This window comes from Papaver somniferum, chromosome 9 (genome assembly GCF_003573695.1).
Source record: "Papaver somniferum cultivar HN1 chromosome 9, ASM357369v1, whole genome shotgun sequence".
Taxonomy (NCBI): Eukaryota; Viridiplantae; Streptophyta; class Magnoliopsida; order Ranunculales; family Papaveraceae; genus Papaver; species Papaver somniferum.
In genome coordinates, this window is record NC_039366.1 from 33294719 (window position 1) to 33315475 (window position 20757).

Genomic DNA, 20757 nt, shown 5'->3' on the forward strand with positions numbered 1-20757 from the left:
CAATTCTGTCAGTTCGGTGGAGAACTTGGATGGCTGAGATTGCATCTCATGAGGAAGGATGTCCATTGGTTATGGCCGCATCTTGTTTTATAGCGAAGTGGCGCCATTGGCATAGTGACGCCTGGCGGAGCCGTGGCATAATGACATGCCAGTGGCGTAGCTGTGGCAGCAGTTTTGGCATATTGGTGTTAGACCTAAATATGGCTTCTGGCAACATTGTACTTGTTGCTAAGTTAATCTTGAGGCCTTAGGAGAGTCACTGGACTCAGTTGGCATGACAACTTTTAGAAAAATTAGGGTTTGGCGCATCGCAACTCTATTTGGCACGTGCAGCATGACTGCGGCATGGCGGCGTGGCTAGTTAGCACATGCCAGTGGCACGAAGTAGCGTCTGGCATAACCATGGCTGCTAGACTTTGGCACCTCGGTGTTGGACCCACATGTGGCGTGGAAACATTGGCCCTGTTGCCACATCAATCCCAACACTCTGGGAAACGTTACTTGGCTTGGTTGGCGTAGCAACTTTGCCTAAATTAGGGTTTGGCATGTCGAAACCCTAATTGGTGCGTGTGACATGCGACCGTGGCATGGCCGCACTTTTTTGTGCAAACGGTGCCATAGCCATGCTTATGGCAAGGCCGTAGTGTGGAAACAACCATAGGAGTAAGGATTACCGTGGGTGGCTATGATATGGCGCCATTCTTAGGGCTTCCTGGGTCCCACGCGGCTCGTGGCATGTTGTGGCAGGTTTGGGATGCGGTTAGTATGTTGACACGGTAAGTGGCATGTTTGGAACGTGCACTTGGCATGCCCGTTTGGCGTGTGCGATTGGCATGCTTTGGGAATGTTTGACAACGCGCATGCAGTTAACTTTCATCACTGGTCTCCGGTCCACACCTCCGTAGTTCAACCAAACACTTTTGCTTCCGCACCGAACATGATATTGCATTCTGATGACGAGAATATGAGCATTGGAGAAACTATGTTCTTGCGAAGCTGCATACCTGGGTATGTGCCATCTTTTTTCGAAGGATCTTGTGGAGTAGTCTCTTACAACATTGACAGGGCTGCTCGACATATGGGCTTTGATTAGGGAGTCCCATTCCGTCGCCCACTGACAGCTCCAGATGAATTGCTACCCGCCATTCTTGATTACAACGTTTTTGCACCGGGTAAAAGTCTCCCCTTCTTGCTCTAAGAACGAAAACTTGTGACGACTCCCAAATATAATGTCTTCCGGCAAGATGAGTTTCTCGCCATTCATCAGTTCGTGCAGGACGTTGTGACAAATCCACGTGGAAAATCTTCCTCTGCGGTTCTAGCAAAGCATAAATTATTGAAACAGCTTCCTTCGGTCAATCGAAAATCCTCTAGATCGGATGCAGACAGTCCCCAGAAAAGGAGCAAAGGTCAAAAAATCGTGCAGGTGGCTTCCAATCGGATTCAACGACCCTTGTCACTTTCAGTTCTTTCAATATGCAAGTATGTATGATTTTCTTTCTGGATTGGTCGAATCCCGTAGATTCTCTATTTCGCTGCTGACTCTTTTTCCTTTTTGACTCAGGGTCTCGGCAACTCGAATATCTTTGCCAGACTTTCCAATGGCCAAAAGACGGCGCCTCTTGAGAAAGGAGGAGACGAGACTGAATCTCTTGAAGAAGAATCCGAAGAGGAAGAAAACTCGAGATCCGATGACGAGAGGAGCACTTCTGAGTATAATAACGAGTCTTCTTCCAGTGGGCCTACGAATAAGTAGGTGAGTTTCCTACATTTTTTTAGGCTATTTATTAATTCATAATAAATACTCCATCGGTGTTATCACAGGAAAAGGCCATCGAAGATAACCCTGAGATGGAGATTCGTCATGATGAAGATGTGGTTTTGTCTCCAATCGTGGAAGTCGTACCTGCTAGCAACTCGGAGATGGAGATTGATCGTTGTGAATATGCTGCTACATTTCAAATGACGGAAAACGCTCTCATGGGTGCAGGTGAGATTGTTTCCAAGGTCCCTACTGGTTGCGGAATCAGTTTCAGGCGCCACTTTCGACCCTCCATTTTTGACTCCTCATGAAGATCATGTGCTAATCGGAGGCTTCAGTGCACCAGCTAAGTAAGTGGAGTTGTATACCCGAATATGGGAAAGGTATGGTCATATCGCAACAACCAAAAGGATCACCATCCGGTTTGTGTTGGTTAAGCGGGTGGAAGAAACATTATCTTCAATTCATGATATGTGCAATGTGACTGGCCATACCGTTTTCGGAGATATAATCTCGAGCTGGAAGTTTCACCGGGATATGTGCGTAGGCTTTGAGTTCAACATCTCCTGGTTCTGTGAAGGTCTTTCTGAAATCCAAAGGTTGCAGGCTGAAGCGGTTGACGGCCCTTCCGCGGATTTGATTAGTCAACAGGAGGCAGAAGTAGAGAAGTTGTCCCAGGAGTTGAAGCTGAAACAGGCGGCTCTTGAAAGCATGAAGGATATTTTCTCCAAGAAGAACGAGCCGTTGTTAGGCAATTTTCCTTGAATGTTTTTATTTTCTGAACTTCCTTTTCTTAGTTTTTTTTTGAAAGGCAAAAGAAACGCCTAGTTTATGGTTTGGTTTTATGGTTTTTGGATTGATAGATGATTGTTTCTTACAAGAGTTTTTTGGATTATTTTGTAATAATGGCCCTTTGATCAATCAATATGTCAAAATCTGAATTGTGAATATAGGTAGAAAAGTCATTCGGGAAAATTGTGAAACCGTGAATGTTGCATGAGAAAAGGAAATATATGAAATCTTGGGATGATTGGGTTATCGGCTTCCATTGCAAATGTGAAAACCCAAATAATAGATCGTGTAAACATTGTTTGACAAAACTTACTCACTTTGGGGTCTTTCACCAAAACTGAATCTTCAGGGAGTAAATATGAGTCTTTATGTGACACCCTCCTTGTCGCGAGAAGTCCCCAGTCATTCTTTATTGTCTGTGGAACATCTTTATGTCGATCCGCGGTAAGGCGGAGAATCTCTAGTCCCCAGAGGTAATTCTCCTGAATCCATCTTTTCTTGGACGATGCGCTTCGAATAATTGCATTTTACTAGTAGGATGATGGAATTGAGAGTTGAATTTGCAACCGAGAGATAAATCTCCCACTGTGGTCACTAATTGCTTGTGGGTGAAAACCTTTTCTGCTGATTTTGGTAATTTTGGGTGTGTGGATGAGAAACGAATCTAAACCCTAAACAATACACTGCACGAGAGTACTTTTGATTTGAGAGATCAATCTGTACAATCCTGGCCTAAACCAAGAAGTGGCCGTTCCAGGCTTGCTTCGGTCACAAAGTGAAGGAGATGGGTTGGTCTTAGGGAGGGAAGCGAAGAGAGTGTTGAGACCAGAATATTTGATTCCGAAGGTGTGGTTGTTTATGACTTGTATCTGAAAGTAGAACTGGCTAGTCGAATGGAAAGCGACCAGGTGATTTCTAGATACTGTGTTGTTGCCGACCAAAAAAAACTTCTTTTTTCTTGAAAATAGGTGAAGCCTTTTTATATAAGTCATATTGAAACGTACCCTGGTCTCGTAGGAAGTGGAAACGATTGAGTGGTGGAAGAATAGAGTAACGTCTAACCGTCAGTCATTATGCTTCCATGATGAAGGAAGTGAATTCGTTTACACTGTTACTTTTTACCACCACTAATTGTCCTGATTCATGACACTTTTTAGTAATGGGCGCATTGCATGCCGCACGCTGTAAACCGCCAGACCAATACCCTGATGAGCATCCCCCAGTTTCTGACATGTTTGATATCTCGAGTGTTTTTGTGGAAAACATGTAACACTTTGCTACGTATGGAAAATCAAAGTCAAGGGACTTACCGCAGGAAAATATCATGTAATGCCATTAGGCTCGTTTTGGTTGGTCGCCTAAAACTTGCCACAGGTTTGTCAGTTCGGTGGTGAACTTCGATGGCTGAGATCGCATCTCATGAAGGAGGGTAGCCGTTGATTATGGCTACCTTGTGTTGGCGCCTGATAATGGCGCGGTGGTGTTTTGATGTACGCCAGTGGAAATGTGGCATGGATCGTGCATGCCAGTGGCACGGTGATGCAAGTGGCGCCTGGCGTAGCCATGGCCACTAGATTTAAGCGGCTAGTTGCCTGAAACTTGCCACAAATATGTCAGTTCGGTGGCGAACTTGGATGCCTGAGATTGCATCTCATGAGGAAGGATGGACATTGTTTATGGCCGCATCCTGTTGTATAGCGAAGTTGCGTCATTGGCATAGTGGCGCCTGGCGGAGCCGTGGCAGCTGTTTTGGCATATTGGTGTTAGACCTAAATATGGCTTCTGGAAATATTGGCCTTGTTGCTAAGTTAATATTGAGGCCTTAGGAGAGTCACTGGACTCAGTTGGTATGACAACCTTTAGCCAAATTAGGGTTTGACGCATCGCAACTCTATGTGGCACGTGCAACATGACTGCGGCATGGCGGCGTGGCTAGTTAGCACATGCCAGTGGCATGACGTAGCGTCTGGCATAGCCATGGTCGCTAGACTTTGGCACCTCGACGTTGGACCCACATGTGGCGTGGCAACATTGGCCCTGTTTCCACATCAATCCCAACACTCTGGGAAACGTTACTTGGCTTGGTTGGCGTAGCAACTTTTCCCAAATTAGGGTTTGGCATGTCGAAACCCTAATTGGTGCGTGTAGCATGCGACCGCGGAATGGCGGCACTTTTTTGTGCAAACGGTTCCATATCTATACTTATGGCAAGGCCGTAGTACGGAAACGACCACAGGGGTAAGGATTGTCGTGGGTGGCTATGATGTGGCGCCATTCCTAGGGCTTCCTGGGTCCCACATGGCTCGTGGCATGTTGTGGCAGGTTTGGCATGCCGTTAGCATGTTGACGCGGTAAGTGGAATGTTTGGCACGTGCACTTGGCATGCCCGTTTGGCGCGTGAGATTGGCATGCTTTTGGGATGTTGTTAGCATGTTGGCGCGGTTTTTGAGAAGCCAACATGGTATGGCGACATCTTGACACCTCTTTTGAAGCTGTGGCAGGTTTAGAGCAACCTGATTGGTCCAAAAAGTGAAGGCCGGCCAAACATGGTGTGGCCACACTTCCAGCGTGAGTTTGGTGGCTTTAAAGCGACCTTATTGGTCGATGGAAACTGGGGCCTACAGGTATGGGCCCAGCCACAACTGGTGTGAGCGTGGCGGTTTTAAGGCGACCTGATTAGTCGAGGGAAGTAGGGCCGGTTTAGGATGGGGGTGTGGCCAATGGCAAGTGGCGCCGGCTGGCCTAAAGAATGGCCACGCCTCCTTTTGTTGTCATGTGGCTCATTGTTTTCTGATTCTGGGCAAGGTTTTGGACCTACTAATTCATGGAGGATTAATTACCTAGTTTGCCTAGGCTTGAATTTCGACAAGCAAGGTCTGATATACTGCGCAAGGCGCAAAATCCTAACTTTTGCAAATTAGTCAGGGTAATCGATTCAATTCTATGTGTTGACACAAAGTTCTTTTAAGTTCATTGCCAGAGAGAAGCATGCTTTCTGATTGAATACCTTATGCAAAGACCTTATCTTTGATATTTGGAAATTCGTGTTACTCTGCTGCGAATGAACACAAATTGTCATGCCATATCAACATTAAGGGTTCAGCCGGGGAATATAGCACACAAAGTATTCAAAGAAACTTATATTAAGTGAATATAGGCAAAGCTCCGAAATTTACAGAACATCTGGGATGGTTGTTACATGCGCCAGTCTGGATAAATTTCATGTAAATATATTAAACGACTCAATATGTCAATGTATAGGTTAACACTCACGGCTCCGTTTCCTTACGTCACATCAGATGCAAGTTTTTACAATTTTAACCCTAAGCTAAAAACCACCATCAACTAGGAGATAAGAAGTTAAGAAGAAATAATATAAGATAAAGAAGGGAAAGAATGAAAAAGTTCCGAACTCTGAAAACAGATAATAAAGGCGTCATTCTCTTCTCCCAAAATATTTTTTAAGAAACCAATGGAAAACCAACCGGCGCCTCAAGTCCAACAGGTAAAAGCGCACTAAAGGTGCAGATGTGGCGGAAATCTAGGACGTGTCGATAAAGACGAGTCGGTCACGAAGTTTTCTTCCCAACATGCCCTTAGCAAGTTGCAAAGTAAAGGAGCAAAATGTGAGGGTAAAATACCTGATGGCCACATGTCAACATCCTAAAGGATGAATATATGATAAGATGATGACATAGGAACACCGAATCCTACTCTAAAAGGTGAGTTCGTCTGAATCGAGGCACCTTCTACAAACACCATATGAATGGTGTGAGGAGTGGTATAATCCGCTCAGACGGTCAAGTCTAAAAAGAAGGAATGCATTTAATGAAGGATAAGAACAGATGTGGATGAATCTACATCGCAATGGAAGGCTCGGGTGATCTATATTACGACCCAGAGCTGATAGAGCACGAGGTTTTCCAGAGAAGGGCTACACGATGACGAGCAAGGATAGACGAATTGGAGGGAGAACCAATCAATCCATCACGAGGGATAGTATAGAACCAGTCTGAACGGCGAAGGAAATGCACGATAACTCCACCAGCTCGGCAAGACCAGGCTTTCACGAGTCTAATTTGCCTATAAATATCAATCCATGTAGAAGGAGATGGACAACTTATGTAACATTTTAGATGGTCTTTCTATAGAGAATTCCTGAGTGAGATCTAGAGAAAGAGAGAATAAGAAGTCTAAGTGACATTTGTAGTTCTTTCAAGGGTAAGACCTTATAATCAATAAAGAAAACATCTTCTTTCCCGTGGACGTTGGTCTTCATGGCCGAACCACGTTATATGCTTGTGTTAATCTTTACTTTTCATGTTCTTTACATCGTGTTCATCTTGAATCTTGAATGTTTGAGTAGTTTATAGACTTTATATTTATATGGGAGTAGTCATCAGAAAGATGCAACTACATGCTATGTTTCCAGGAGAGGGGGACGATGAGGTGCACAGATACCTACCCGGAGAGGTGGCAGTTTCGGATGCTGACAAACCTTGGACCATGTTCTTTGATGGGTCATCATATGGCACCGTCGGAGGAGCCCGAGTAGTGTTAATCCCTACAAGGCGATTTACTCTCGTACTTGTTTAAACTGGATTTTCCGTGCAGTAATAACGTCGCCGAGTACGAAGCGTTAATCCTGGGTCTCCGAATGGCAAAGGAACTTAACCTAGGGAGCGTGGAAGTCAAAGGAGATTCAAAACTTTTGACAAACCAAGTGAATAACGATTTTTACGTTAAAGATCCACACCTAGCACCTTACCGGGCAGAGGCTCAAAGGTTGATGAACCAAACAGGGTCAACACTGGACCATACTAGCAGAGGCGGGAATAAACACGCGGACGCCTTAGCAACCTTATCAAGAAAAGTGCAATTAAACGGCGAATAAGAGGGTACAGTCACCATACATAGAAAAGAGCTACCCGACACATGGAAAGAAGATTTTGCATTCAAAGAAACCGACGATTGGAGGCGAGTATATATTGAAGACCTCAGACGGATGAATGAAGAACGGATTTTTGATCCATTCGTATAAAATTCGTGTTTTATTGATATGTGCAGCCAGTTATGGGACATGGTGTTGCTGAAGTAATAGATTCTGGAAATCCAAACTACAAAGAAGGTGACTATGCATGTTTGGGGAATTACTGGATGGGAACAATATAGCCTCCTTGAAAATCCTGAACCTTCAACTCTTGTGAATATCAAATACACTGATCTTCCTCTTTCTTACTATACCGGAATTTTTGGTAATTCGCCCTTATTTTACTGTAGCTAATACTTTTTACTTATATTTTTGGGTTTATAAAACTCATTATTGTGTCTTGATATAGGTATGCTGGGCCTTACTGGATAAGTTGGCTTCCATGAGATTGCTTATCCTAAGAAAAGAGAGTTTGTGTTTGTATCGGCTGCATCTGGTGCAGTTGGACAACTTGTGGGACAATTTTACAAGCTGATGGGTTTCTATGTCGTAGACTGTGCTGGATCCAAAGAAAAGGTAAAAAATATATCATCTGTTTCATGCTTTGCTTCAAAGGTCCTTAATAAGTACTTGGTTGCTACTCATATGCATATTCATTACTCTTTTCTTGATTGATATTCCGATTCAGGTTGATTTGTTGAAGAACAAGTTTGGTTTTGATAATGCTTTTAATTATAAAGATGAGCATGACTTAGTAGCAACTTTGAAAAGGCACTTTCCGGAGGGGATCAACATCTACTTTGAGAACGTTGGCTGAAAGATGCTTGATGCAGTTCTTTCAAACATGAGACTACATGGTCGAATTGCTGGTTGTGGAATGATTTGACAATACAACCTGGATCAGTCTGAAGGGATTCACAACCTATTCCAACTTATCACAAAACGAGTCCGAATGGAAGGATTTATGGTCTTAGATCACATTCACCGCGTATACCCAAAGTACATAGAAATGATAAAGAAATACATCACAGAGGAAAAGATTACGTATGTTGAAGATATTGTAGAAGGTCTTGAAAATGCACCAGCTGCACTGATAGGGCTATTCACCGGGCGCAATGTTGGGAAATAAGTTGTTGTAGTTTCTCGCGAGTAATTACTTTGCATCTTACAGATCAGTTTCTCACTGCTGAAAACTTCATTCCTGGCCGCTTTGCCATCCTCTCCATCCTTTCTGTTGGTTTTCTGTTGCTCGTTTGTTTTTCATTAGTATGCATAATATGTTATGCGTTAATCAAGATAGCCCGATCCACTGATTTTCTATGGCTTCCAGATATCAAATTGACTAACGCATCTATCGTAGGTTTCATGCTTTTCTTCAAAGGTTCTTAGTAAGTAGTACTTGATTTTTGTTCATATACATATTCATTTCGCTTTTCTTTGATTTCAGGTTGATTTGTTGAAGAACAAGTTTGCTTTTGGTGATGCCTTTAACTATAAAGATGAGCACGTCTTGGTAGCAGCTTTGAAAAAGTACTTTCCGAAGGGGATCGATATCTACTTCGAGAATGTTGGTGGAAAGATGCTTGATGCAGCCCTTGCAAACATGCGACTCCATGGTCGAATTTCTGCTTGTGGAATGATTTCCCAGTACAACCTCGAAGAATCGGAAGGGGTTCATAACAATTTCTTCGTTATCACAAAACAAATCCGAATGGAAGGATTTTTGGTTTTCGATCACCTTGACATCTACCCAAAGTTCATAGAAATGATGAAAAAATACATCATCAGAGGAAAAGATTGCGTATCTTGAAGATATTGTAGAAGGTCTTGAAAATGCAGCAGCTGCACTGATAGGGATATTCACCGAGCGCAATGTTGGGAAACAAGTTGTCATAGTTTCTCGCGAGTAATTACTTTGCATCTTACAGATAAAGTCTCATTACTGAAAACTTCAATCCTGGCTGCTTTGCCATCCTCTCCATCCTTTTTGCTGGTTTTCTGTCGCTTGTTTGTTTTGCATTAGTATTAATATGTTCTGCGTTAATCAAGATAGCCTGATCCACTGATTTTCTATTGTTTCATGATATATCTAAGTGACTAAGCACATCTATCTATAAACAAAATTAAAACCAACTTCTTTACATACTGCCTGATGAAAACCTTAAACCTACAACAAAACATTAAACGTTTCCATTGCCAGTTCGGCAAGCCAACAATCCGTACCATTACAAGTGCAAAGCACATTATTCTCCTATCCTGAACATTACAGAGGTGTGTAGTGTAGCCACGCAGGTACTCATAATCCACTTTAGACTGAAGAACAAGCGTCAATCGGCAAGGCGTATCCACGCAAGTACTTGGAATCTACTTTAGACTCACGAACAAGTGCCAATCTTCCCGTTCTTGCCACCTTCAGAGAAGAACAATACTAAACAGCATAAAAATTTCAAGAGTAGCTAGATTACCCCCCAAAAGACGGCCCACGAGTGTGAGAGAACCTGGGACTTAGGTTGGCAGTAAACAGTAGTTCAAATGATAAACTAACAAATTTGGATATCTATGTTTAGATAGGTCTAAAATGAGAGAACTGGGACTTAGACTCGTATTATTTGGAAGCCATGTTCTAATAGGTCTTAAAAAACGTGTCTGCTCATAATCCCACTCCCCAACAATGAAGTGATGCAAAAAAGTTAAATGCGACTCGCACACTTTCAGCAGAAACGCAAAAGTAACATACCTCACAAATGCCATAAGGCTCTAGTAACCTTTGTAGCGCAACCATTTTGTCCAAATCCCCAGTGAGCTGACAAGGAGCAAAAGCATTAAGTTTCAATGATAAGTCATGAAAATGAAAGAAGAAAAAAGATGAATAATAAGAATCCCTTAGTTCATGATAAATAACTGCAAGAAAAAATTACAAATATAAATGTGAACAACGAAGATGTCCAATTCTTTGAGATATTTCTTAGACGGTATTCAACCTAGCACATTAACAACTCGTGCTACGAAATCTTTCTGACCTAACAATGCAGTTCACTGCTAACCCATATCTGGAACATCAACCGCATAATAACATACAAAGAAAGGACAAAAAAGATGCTATATATCATGTAAGTTGCCATCGTGCAGTGGGTATGTCTAGGGAGAACAACAAACCTCTAGGGTGATTGTATGATCAGACACATCCACAGCTTTTGCTCGGAAAATGCTAGCAATGTCAAGGACGTCCCTTCTTGCAACAGCATTTACAGCAATCTTTATCAACATCAATTCTCTTTCCGCGAAGGGCATGTGTGTAACATCACGAACCTGACGTTTTTTTGTTTTTGTTTCCCACAAGTATTTAGCCATTTTGATAGTTTCATAGACACTAGAGTCTAAAATTATATTTGATGCGCAACAATTGTCACATAGAATAAGACTCACCTCGTGAATATCAATAAGTTTATACAATTGTTGAACTAACTTTCCAATTGATTCATCAGTACCAGGAACAACAGTTGTAATGCGAGAAATGCCCTGTTTTTCCGCAGGTCCAACAGCAAGACTCTGAAGAATAATTGAAAAATCACGATAAAGGACATGGGAACCCACAAAATCACCACAACTATAAAAGGACAAAAGAAATGACTAAATGGCATACCTGAATGTTGTAACCTCTACGAGAAAAAATACCAGTGACTATGTTCAGCACTCCCGGACAATCATTAACAAGCAATGACAAGGTGTGAGACCTAAGCCCAGCTGACTGAAAGATAAAATAAAATAAAATGAAAAAGAATGAGATACAGAAAGCATCATAATTCATTTCGCTATCTGGATGGTAAAACCAAGTGGTTACAAAAAGCTCTCTTACATCTTCGTTGTCGAGCACTCCCCAATGAGCATCAAGAATTTGATTCATCGAGAAACCATCATAAGGTTCAGTTGGATAAACATCACCCTTCAAGGGAAGAAAGAGAGATCATCACTTAATATGATTAAAGAGGAACTTAAAACAATTGTACAACGATATGCATGATAATGGATCCAATTCATGAGCAATACAGAAACTAATCTTTTGCAATGCGGGCGAACTAGCTTATAAACACTAAGAAGAATCCCTAGATTATACTCCACAGAAAACACTCGCTCATGATACAAATTCAGACAAAAAGATATACCCCTGTAGTTAAGTTTGGCTGTGCTTCAAGTGCTTTGCTTGTAGTCTCTGAAATAGAGTCAATAGGCATTGTGCCTTCAAGATCAGGATATGAAGCTGCAGAAAACCTCCAAAAAGGGGCAGACTCGCCCATCCTCTCCCGCCTCAAAGCAATCTATATAAGAGGCAAGGATTTGAAAATGGTGCTTACAAGACTTGTTCAGATGAACGCTTGTGAAATCACATAATTGAAATAAGCATTAACCTTTCCAGTTGTTGCGAGTTCTTTTATCCCGAACTTGCTGAAGTTTCTCTGAACAGCAACCATTTTACCTGGATCTCCAGTTACCTGAAATTGGCACTAAACCACTTTAGCCATTTGACTTGGGGACCAGTACAAACAAACAAAGAAAACTTTTTTTCAAAAATATCTTCTTTTCTTTTTACCAATAGAAACGAAGAGGAAAAAAAATATAACTTAAAGCTGGAACACGATGTATAAGAACATTCCAGTACTGGAGGCGGTACCATTACAGCAAAATTCCAAGGAACTGCATTCAAACATACTATTCTCAATACAATTTGAAGTGAGGACGGACCCATAATTTATCTCTGGGAAGGGCTGGAACATCGGCGGTTGGCAATGCGGCCGAAGGCCGCAAAATTTTTTTGGACCGAACCGGATGATAATTGAGATTTGCCTATAAAATACTGGATAGATAGACAAAAATAAATGAAATCTATCAAAAACGCGATCGGATAAAAAAATATATGATTTAGAGGAGGCAAATGGAAAAAAATTTTATGTTTTCAAAGAAGATATTTGTTTTAGTTCTCCATAACATGGGCTAAAGCTAATTAGGCCAAGAAAATACATTAACCAAGTATAATTAATTTTCAAAAAAATTACATACCAAATTTTTTGTTAGCCTGATACAGGGACGGGCTATAGCCCAGGTTAGCCCCTTGCTAGGCCCGTCCCAGATTTGAACTTAGATTCTATTAATCTGTGAATAACCATTCTTCAACTACAAGCCCTGCATATTCGTTTTTTGAACTTTACTTAATGAAGATATCCAGCACCGAACCGGATTCTGCTTTCTAAGATACATTGCCAACATGGCACATGTTTGAAACACATAACCAATACAAGAAACAAACTTTCATAAGCACCTCTATAGTTAGTGACTCCTCCGCAATGTCGACAATTTTTGCTCTGAATATGTCCACCAACCACATTATCTGAAGATTAATAGAAGATATTAGTCAGCACCTCAAACAAAAACAAAGTCAAGAACTGCATTTTCTAATGGACCACAATTCTTTCTTCTTCTTTTTTTACCCCCAGTGGTATCACGGAACCCCTTGGGTTTTAGATATGGTCTGGTAAGGTTCAATGGGAAAGGGAAACCATGTCTGCTGGCATGCGTCGGAGAAAACCCCTAACACAAACACTACAGGACTTGGTCCCAAGACTGAGCATAATGCAGACAACAATTACACTAGCTGATGCTTGGTCCTCACATCAGAATTTCCTAATAAAGAGACGACATTTTGCGACAGTGGTTACCTCTGCACGGTTGCTTTCATTAGCATTGAGTTTGACGAGCATCAATTCACGTTCTACCTGTGGTTCTGATGAGAGATCTTCCACCTTGTGATTTCAATCAAATAAATGTTAAAAGGTAGATAAGCAAAAACTGCAAGTATTTTTGTGTGCGTGAGAGAGAGAAAAGAGCTACAGAAGGAAACCATTTCAACATAACTTAAGAACCAAGTATCAGGTTATGTTATGAAAGTGAATATAGGCAAGTGGGACTCCAAACGTAACTTGAGAACAACTGTAACTCATAGACATTAGCAACGGAAAGCTCAGGGATGAGATTAGTACCTTCAAGACATTCACAAGCTTGTTAAGCTGCTCTACCACTTGCTGCAACACTCTGTCAGTTCCAGACACAACGATTGTGAAGAGAGCTTTGTCCTTATTCAAACCGACAGCAAGCGACTCAATGTTATAACCCCTTCTAGCAAATACTCCTGCGATTCTGTTTATCATTCCACTTTCATCGCCAACAAATACAGAAATTGTATGGCGTCTTACCCTGCATTTTCAATGAAACTCCGTCTTATCAACAAAATTGAAACTAGTGCTGGTACAGAATAGACTTTTGTACAAAACAAAGTGTCAAATAGGAGACAATCAAAAATGCCAGGTAACCTGAACTACCCGAGAACGAAACAAAATAGGATGCAGCAGGTCAGTAACCTTTAGATCCAACTTCTTTTCATAGGTATGCACAAACAACCACATCTTACGAAATCCATACAATCATCCTTGCAAGAATATGTATGTTCTTTCTAATGAGGGTCGCAATAAACTATCCAATTTTCATGTCACGTCACGCATTTTCACTAAATTTCTGTTCTTATCACTAGTTCCTAAGCCCCAACCAATCAAAAGGAAAATCCAACTAACATTAACCATAAAATTCTTATAATAGAACTATCCCTGTGTGAAATCTATTGCAATTTCTAAAACTTCAGTAACTGCATTATGTTAATCCAGTTCTTAACATAATCACTTTTTTCCTTCATTCTCCATCGTCAACTCTTAACACATCATTCTCAAATCCACCTCCTTTTTTTCCAATTACCTTCATATTTCAATATTCTATAAACCTAAACACAAGCATAAACCTACAACTAGGTCAAAATAAGTCAACCCAGAAGAATTCAAGCACAAAAGATCAATCTTTATCACTTAATAACTACAATGCAACAGAAATGAAATTGTTTAGATTACTTTACCTAGACCTTCCCACGGAAGGTGAAGATTCAGCCGTTGGAACCGCATTGCTATTATCTTTAATAGCTGAAACAATCAACTTTTGCTGAAGTTTGAAACCCCTGGATTTTGATAATTCAATCTTTCTGAAATAAAGTTTTCCTAAGAACCCTTTGTTGGAAATTGAAGATTGCGTGGGTTTAACAGGAAGAATAGTGTTAGTTGAAATTGCCGCCATTGTTGGAGATGAGATTTGGGGGAGAAAAGCAGAGGGTAAGGGTTTTTGGTTTCCTAGTAGTGGGAGGTAGGTAGAGGCTAGCATATGTGTAATGGGCTGGGCTGTAGAAATTAACATTTAATCCCATATCAACTGGGCTTTAGACACTTTATTCCCGTCCCCTCAAGCCTAGTACTAGGAGGTCCAAATTTACCATATTCAAAACGAGTCAGTCATTTCTTTAGAACGATTTTTTGGGCACCACTGTTTTTTGGGGGACCATGATTTTATTTTGGGTAAAGACATTAGAAATAAATCTAGGTCATCCCATATCTAGATTTTATATTAATACCTAAATTACCCTCATAATTAATTTTAGGTTATGATTAGTGAAATGATTTAGTTAAAAATAATTAGTGAGATTAAATTAAAAGATGGGTTTTTTATTAGATGAGTAGACTTATCGAGAAAGTAAAGTTAGAGAAGATGAAGGAGAAAAACATGGAAAATATTTTTTTTTTCAATTCACTAAGTTTGGGTATTCAAGTGATGAAAACTCATCTGATTCTTCATCTCCATCCTCTCCTAGAGTATTTGTTAATCTTCACAATGATCCGGATATGAGTTATTTATTAGATGGTGGTTCTATTCTTCCCCAAACTCAAACTCAATCTCAAGATGAATACGATGGATTTTATCAACCACAACCAGAGGAAGAGTATTTGGGTGTCCAGGTATGCTCCAAACTTAGATAATATATGTTGAATTGGTCAAAACTTTCCTAAAAATGTAAATTTTTCAACTGGATTTGGGACGCTTCGGTTACCTTATGTGAAGAACATGTAACCGAACTCTTCTGAAGGTGTAGTTCGGTTCCATCGTGTGAAGAACAGGTAACCGAACTCATCTGAAAGTGCAGCTCGGTTACTTGGCCCAAAAACGCAGGTTACCGAACTCACCGTTAATGAAAGTTTCTAGTATTACCAGCGTTATGTTCGGTTGGTTCGTAATAAATTAACAAACCGAACTTTACGTAAAAATTAGATCTAACTTAGTGTACAAAGTTTGGTTGGTTCGCAACCAATTAACCAATAACTAACCGAACTTACGTACAAATAAGAGTTAACTTAGTGTACAAAGTTCGGTTGTTTCGCAAACTGCATGTTTACGAACTAGCTAACCGAACTTTGCATAATATAAGAGTATACTAAATGTACAAATTTCGGTTGTTTCGCAAACTCGAAACAACAGCATAAACAACCGAACTTAACAAACAAAAAACAATTTGAAGTTCCAGTGTTCTATTCGGTTACCTAGATAAAATAGGAAGTAACCGAACTTTTTATTTGTTATTTGTTCGGTTACTTGTGAACTTTGCTTCATAAACCGAACCTTGAGTTCGGTTATTGCGATAAAATTTACAAGTAACCGAACTCTAATGTAATTCCAATTGATGTTGTTACATTTCTTGTAGATGGAATGCCAACCTATACCAATGGGTGATCAACCTTCTCCGGTTGATATGTTATTCGAAGATACATCTCATCACTATGCTAATGAGTTGGTATTTGACTTACCTATTGATGCGAAGAATTGGGCTAGATAACATGCTAAGAGACTCAAGTGCGTCTTAGTTTTGAATGGAGAAGAAAGCCAAACTCGTTTTGAAATGGTTTGTGAGAGAAGTGGAGATCCCGATGTTAGTCACAAGAGGAAGGGGTATGAGTATAAAGGAAAGACGACGAGGAAGAACACAACATGCTCAAAGAAAATTAAATTCCCATTCAAGCTAGTATTTAGCAAGAGCAAATTAACGAAGAAATGGTTTCTAGCTATGGATAAGGTGGTAGGTCGTGATAACCACCCTCGTCCGGAAGATCTTGAAGGACATGCAATGGCCGCAAGGCTCACTCCTCAGGAAATGGAAAAAAATTGCTAAGTATAGGAAAATGAGTATTCCACCTACCGTTATGCTTCGCTTATTAAAGGAAGATAACCCGGATAACGTATCATCTTTGTCCACCATTTACAATGCAATTGAGACAATTAAAAGGAATGAATGGAAGGATAGACAAGTAATGCAACAATTTTTTTTTTGGCTCAAGAGAAAGGCTACGCGGTTCAAAAGAAGGTTGGTCCGGAAGAAGAAATAACTCATCTCTTCATTACTCATCCGAAGAGTGTTCAATTGGCTCAATCCTTCCATGAAGTTATTATAATGAATTGCACTTACAAGACAAACAAATACGAGATGCCATTGTTGAACATTGTTGGTCGTACGTCGACCAAGTCACCGTTTACCGTTGCCTTTTGTTTTCTAAAGGACGAGCAAGAACCAAATTACACTTGGGCGCTACAATAAGTGAAGTCGATCTACCGAGATGATGATATCCCCGGGGTTATCGTGATGTACAATGAAGTAGCATTGATGAACACAATAGAGAAAGTCTTCCCATTGGCACATAATATGCTTTGTACATTTCATATATGGTGCAATGTGATTAACAGGTGCAAGCCTCAACTTTGTCCACCTAAGACAAAAGGATTGAAAGAGATTAGTAAGCTACCGAAAGATGAACAAGCGGATGCAAAAGAGGCATTCGATAAACAATACACCATAAATCACGCTAAATGGGTTGCCTTCTCCGGGGAATGGGAGGCATTGACTTGGTCTCTCACCGAAAAAGAGTATTATCTAAATCTTGCCGAATTTAGAGAACATTGTCTAGCCCCGAATATCCGGAGGATATAATAACGTATGTGGTGGAGAAATAGTTGGAACCGCACAAAGAGCGCTTCTTTTATGCTTTTACCAACAACTATAAACACTTTGAGAATCAAGCGACAAGTTTGGTAGAATCGGCTCACCACCGGTTGAAGAAAAATCTTTTTGGATGTGTCGATAATTTTGTGGTTGTGTTTAACACAATGGAGAGTTACTTCAACCGCAATATTGAGAGAATTAAAGAGAAGTTCCAAAAAAGCCGCATCATGAAGTAAAAAAAGCTTGTATACAAAGGTGGTAACATCAAGAAAATGGCGGACCTTCGGTTTTTCAAGGGACTCCACTATAATGTTTCACATGCTTGCATTAAGAGGTTAATGGTTGAGGTGAATTTGATCGACATATGGGGAACCAAGCCGGACGAGGTGTGTGTTTGCAACATGATGAAGTCTATGGGACTCCCTTGTCGTCGTACGATAGCTAAGTATGAACATGGCATAATCCCTTTAAGCGATATAGATCCACATTGGCAACAATTAAGTTTTGTCCCTCCTACAAAGGGCGATGTCGGAGAAGATTTTGGTGACAACGAAATGGGAAGAATCGTGATCGAAATGTACCAGAACATGAACAAACTCGAATGGGCAAATCTTTTGGGATGACATGCGGCCAATCGTTTATCCGCACACTTCGGATAACGTGCAATAATCAAATAAAGGCAAGGGAAAAGGTAGGCCAAGAACCAAAGAAACCAAAAAACAAGTTAGAGAATATACAAAGGTGTTGGCTAAGAGGAAAAGCAAAATGACCCCTTTTACTAGAGATCCTTCGGGGTATGAGCATACCGCGGCTAAGTACCAAGAAGATTTTAAGAAAAAGGATAGGAATATTATGGAAAAGGGAGAGACAAGTGAACGGGATATGAAGAAAAAAGGAACGATGTTACACTCTCCACCAACCCAACCTACTCCGTCAGAACCGAGCCAACCAATTCCATAAGACGTGAAGCTAAAGGCTCCAATTGATAATACGCCACCTCTTGGTGATAAAAGGTTTTTGGAAGAGCTACCTCCTTACATTAGAGATTACGTCATATCCACCCATGACGTCCCTCCGGATGGTAATTGTGGTTTCCACATTGTCGTAAAACAACTAGAGCCTTTCACCCAAGGTGCCAAGCTATATAATGATAATCAAATCACTTATGTCCGTCAAAGGTTGTTGATGAAGCTAAAGGAGAAACCGGAAATTTACAAGACAATGTTGTCCGATGGGGATGCTAGTCTCAATATGCAATTTGTTAGGTATCAAATACGTCTCCACGGGGCCAATCCAATCACAAGGGATCATTGGATGAGCATGCCGATATGTGGGCACTTAATCGCCGACACATTCAATTACGTGGTTCACTATTTCTCAGAAGGTGCTAGTTTCACATGCACTCCGAAGACAACCATTTGTGTCGAGCAACTTAGACGTAGGAGAGTGGTGATTGTGTTGATTAAAAACAACCATTTTATAGGCCTCTGGTTAGAAGACAATTGTCCATTCCCTCCGATATGCGGCCACTCTTATTGGACTGGATTTAACCCCGACACAATGTTGGGTTGGTGCATTATGTATGAACATAACATGGAGATGTGGAAAGCTTTGAAGGAATCAGACAAAATTATACACGAAGGTTCAATTTCCCTCGAGGATGATTAAATGTACCGTTAGTTAAACTAAGTATGCTTTGAACATCAACATAAGAATGGAAGATTGTGTTTTTTGGAATTTGGTCTTATTTTTGTGTTATTTGGTCATATTTTTGTATTTTTTGAAATGCAGCTTATAGAAATGAACTTAGATTAAAGGACATCACCGAACTATTGCAGGATAAAATTTTGGTTAGGAAATGAGATTAAAAGACATGGATGAACTATTACATGACATTTAATATCCTAAACGCGTTATGAAAAAGTATTCGAGGATGCGGAAATGATCTTCATATTTGAAATTCTTTCTCTTCCATCTTCGCCATTCATTTTTTGCTGTTAAAATGATTTCGTTGAATGTTTCACCCCTAAGTCGATACCTCCTTACAATACGAAACAAAGCCATAAATTCCACAACTCTATCTTGGATATTTCCAAATCGAATGAACAAAGCTATATGATCACGGTTATGAGGGTTTGTTATTTCTAAGCAGAATTTCTCATGAATTTTTCCCCAATAACTTTGACTCATAATACCATTCATTCTTCGTTCTTCACCCCTCTTTGGATAGTGTAGTATGTACTTTCTGCAAAGAGAAAGATCTTCATCTAGAGTAAATTTAGGAGTAGTAGCTGCCATTTTTAGAAGATTTTGAGACAAAATGTTAACTATGAGACACATATTTATACCACTGAGGTGTATAACGGCTATAAAAATAGTCGTTACTTGAAATTTATGTCATTCAAATTTCAAAATAGATAGTTCGGCTACAAAATAAATGCATCAACAAAACCAAACTCCTCAGTTCGGTTACCTGAGAACTTTATACATATAACCGAACTTGGTTGTCCTTAGGTTCGGTTAGTTTTGTAAATCCAAGGTAACCGAACTCAGCAACCAAAAAACATTCAAAATTTACAGAGTATTATTCGGTTACCTGTCAAAAAATTGCAGGTAACCGAACTAACTACACTGAGGATGGTTTGTGAACCCATAAGTTCGGTTAATTGCATTTTTTTGCAGGTAACTGAACTCCAATGTTTTGTTACCTGCAAAAAAAATGCAAGTAACCGAATACAACTCTGTAACTTCTAATTTTTTTTGTATCTGAGTTCGGTTAGATTACAAATTTTGCGAATAAACCGAACTTATGGACCATCAAATTCGGTTGTTTACGATGTTTACTCTACTAACCGAACTACCTAATTGTTTCTTAAAAATTTGAATTTAATGAAACATATATGAGTCAAATAGCCGAACTAATCCCTTAAAACACAAATTAAAAACCAAATTATGAAAATCATTTACTAATCCACATAACTAAATGTTGGAAACAAACATAAGAAAACAAACTACCAAATCCGCAATAAAAAAGTCTTCCAAACATAAGGAAACAAACTACCAAATCCGCAATAAAAAAGTCTTCCAAACATAAGGAAACAAAGTACTAATTGTTGCAATCATTCATTTACCATGACCATTGGGAGAAACTTTTCTACTCTTGCGTTTAGGAGCTTTAGCTGGTCCTTCGTCACTAGGAGTGTCATCTCCACTGCTTTGTTCAACCATCCGACTTGAACCTTCCTCTTCTCGGCGACTCCTCTTCAACGGTATGCTCTGGATTGGATCAACCTGGCTTATATCGACAAGGTTGGGATTAAAAACATTAGTCCATTGGTTGTAGATATCTGTTTGTTGTCGAGT

The 20757-nt window shown here is 40.2% G+C and overlaps 1 protein-coding gene and 2 pseudogenes across 1 annotated transcript; 2 read left to right on the forward strand and 1 right to left on the reverse strand.

Moving 5' to 3' along the window:
* The first annotated feature begins 1851 nt into the window (after positions 1-1851).
* LOC113311732 lies at positions 1852-8726 on the forward strand (annotated as a pseudogene).
* Positions 8727-8761: 35 nt separating this feature from the next.
* LOC113311733 lies at positions 8762-9411 on the forward strand (annotated as a pseudogene).
* Positions 9412-9570: 159 nt separating this feature from the next.
* LOC113314201 (acetolactate synthase small subunit 2, chloroplastic-like) lies at positions 9571-14722 on the reverse strand. The gene is made up of 12 exons (XM_026562980.1): positions 14437-14722; positions 13517-13730; positions 13196-13279; positions 12799-12867; positions 11891-11974; positions 11648-11800; positions 11341-11427; positions 11128-11232; positions 10911-11033; positions 10641-10793; positions 10222-10287; positions 9571-9894 (listed from the first exon to the last, which is right to left on the reverse strand). Exons 1-12 carry the CDS (start codon positions 14649-14651, stop codon positions 9793-9795), a joined length of 1455 nt encoding a protein of 484 aa, XP_026418765.1. The 5' UTR covers positions 14652-14722; the 3' UTR covers positions 9571-9792.
* Positions 14723-20757: the final 6035 nt, after the last annotated feature.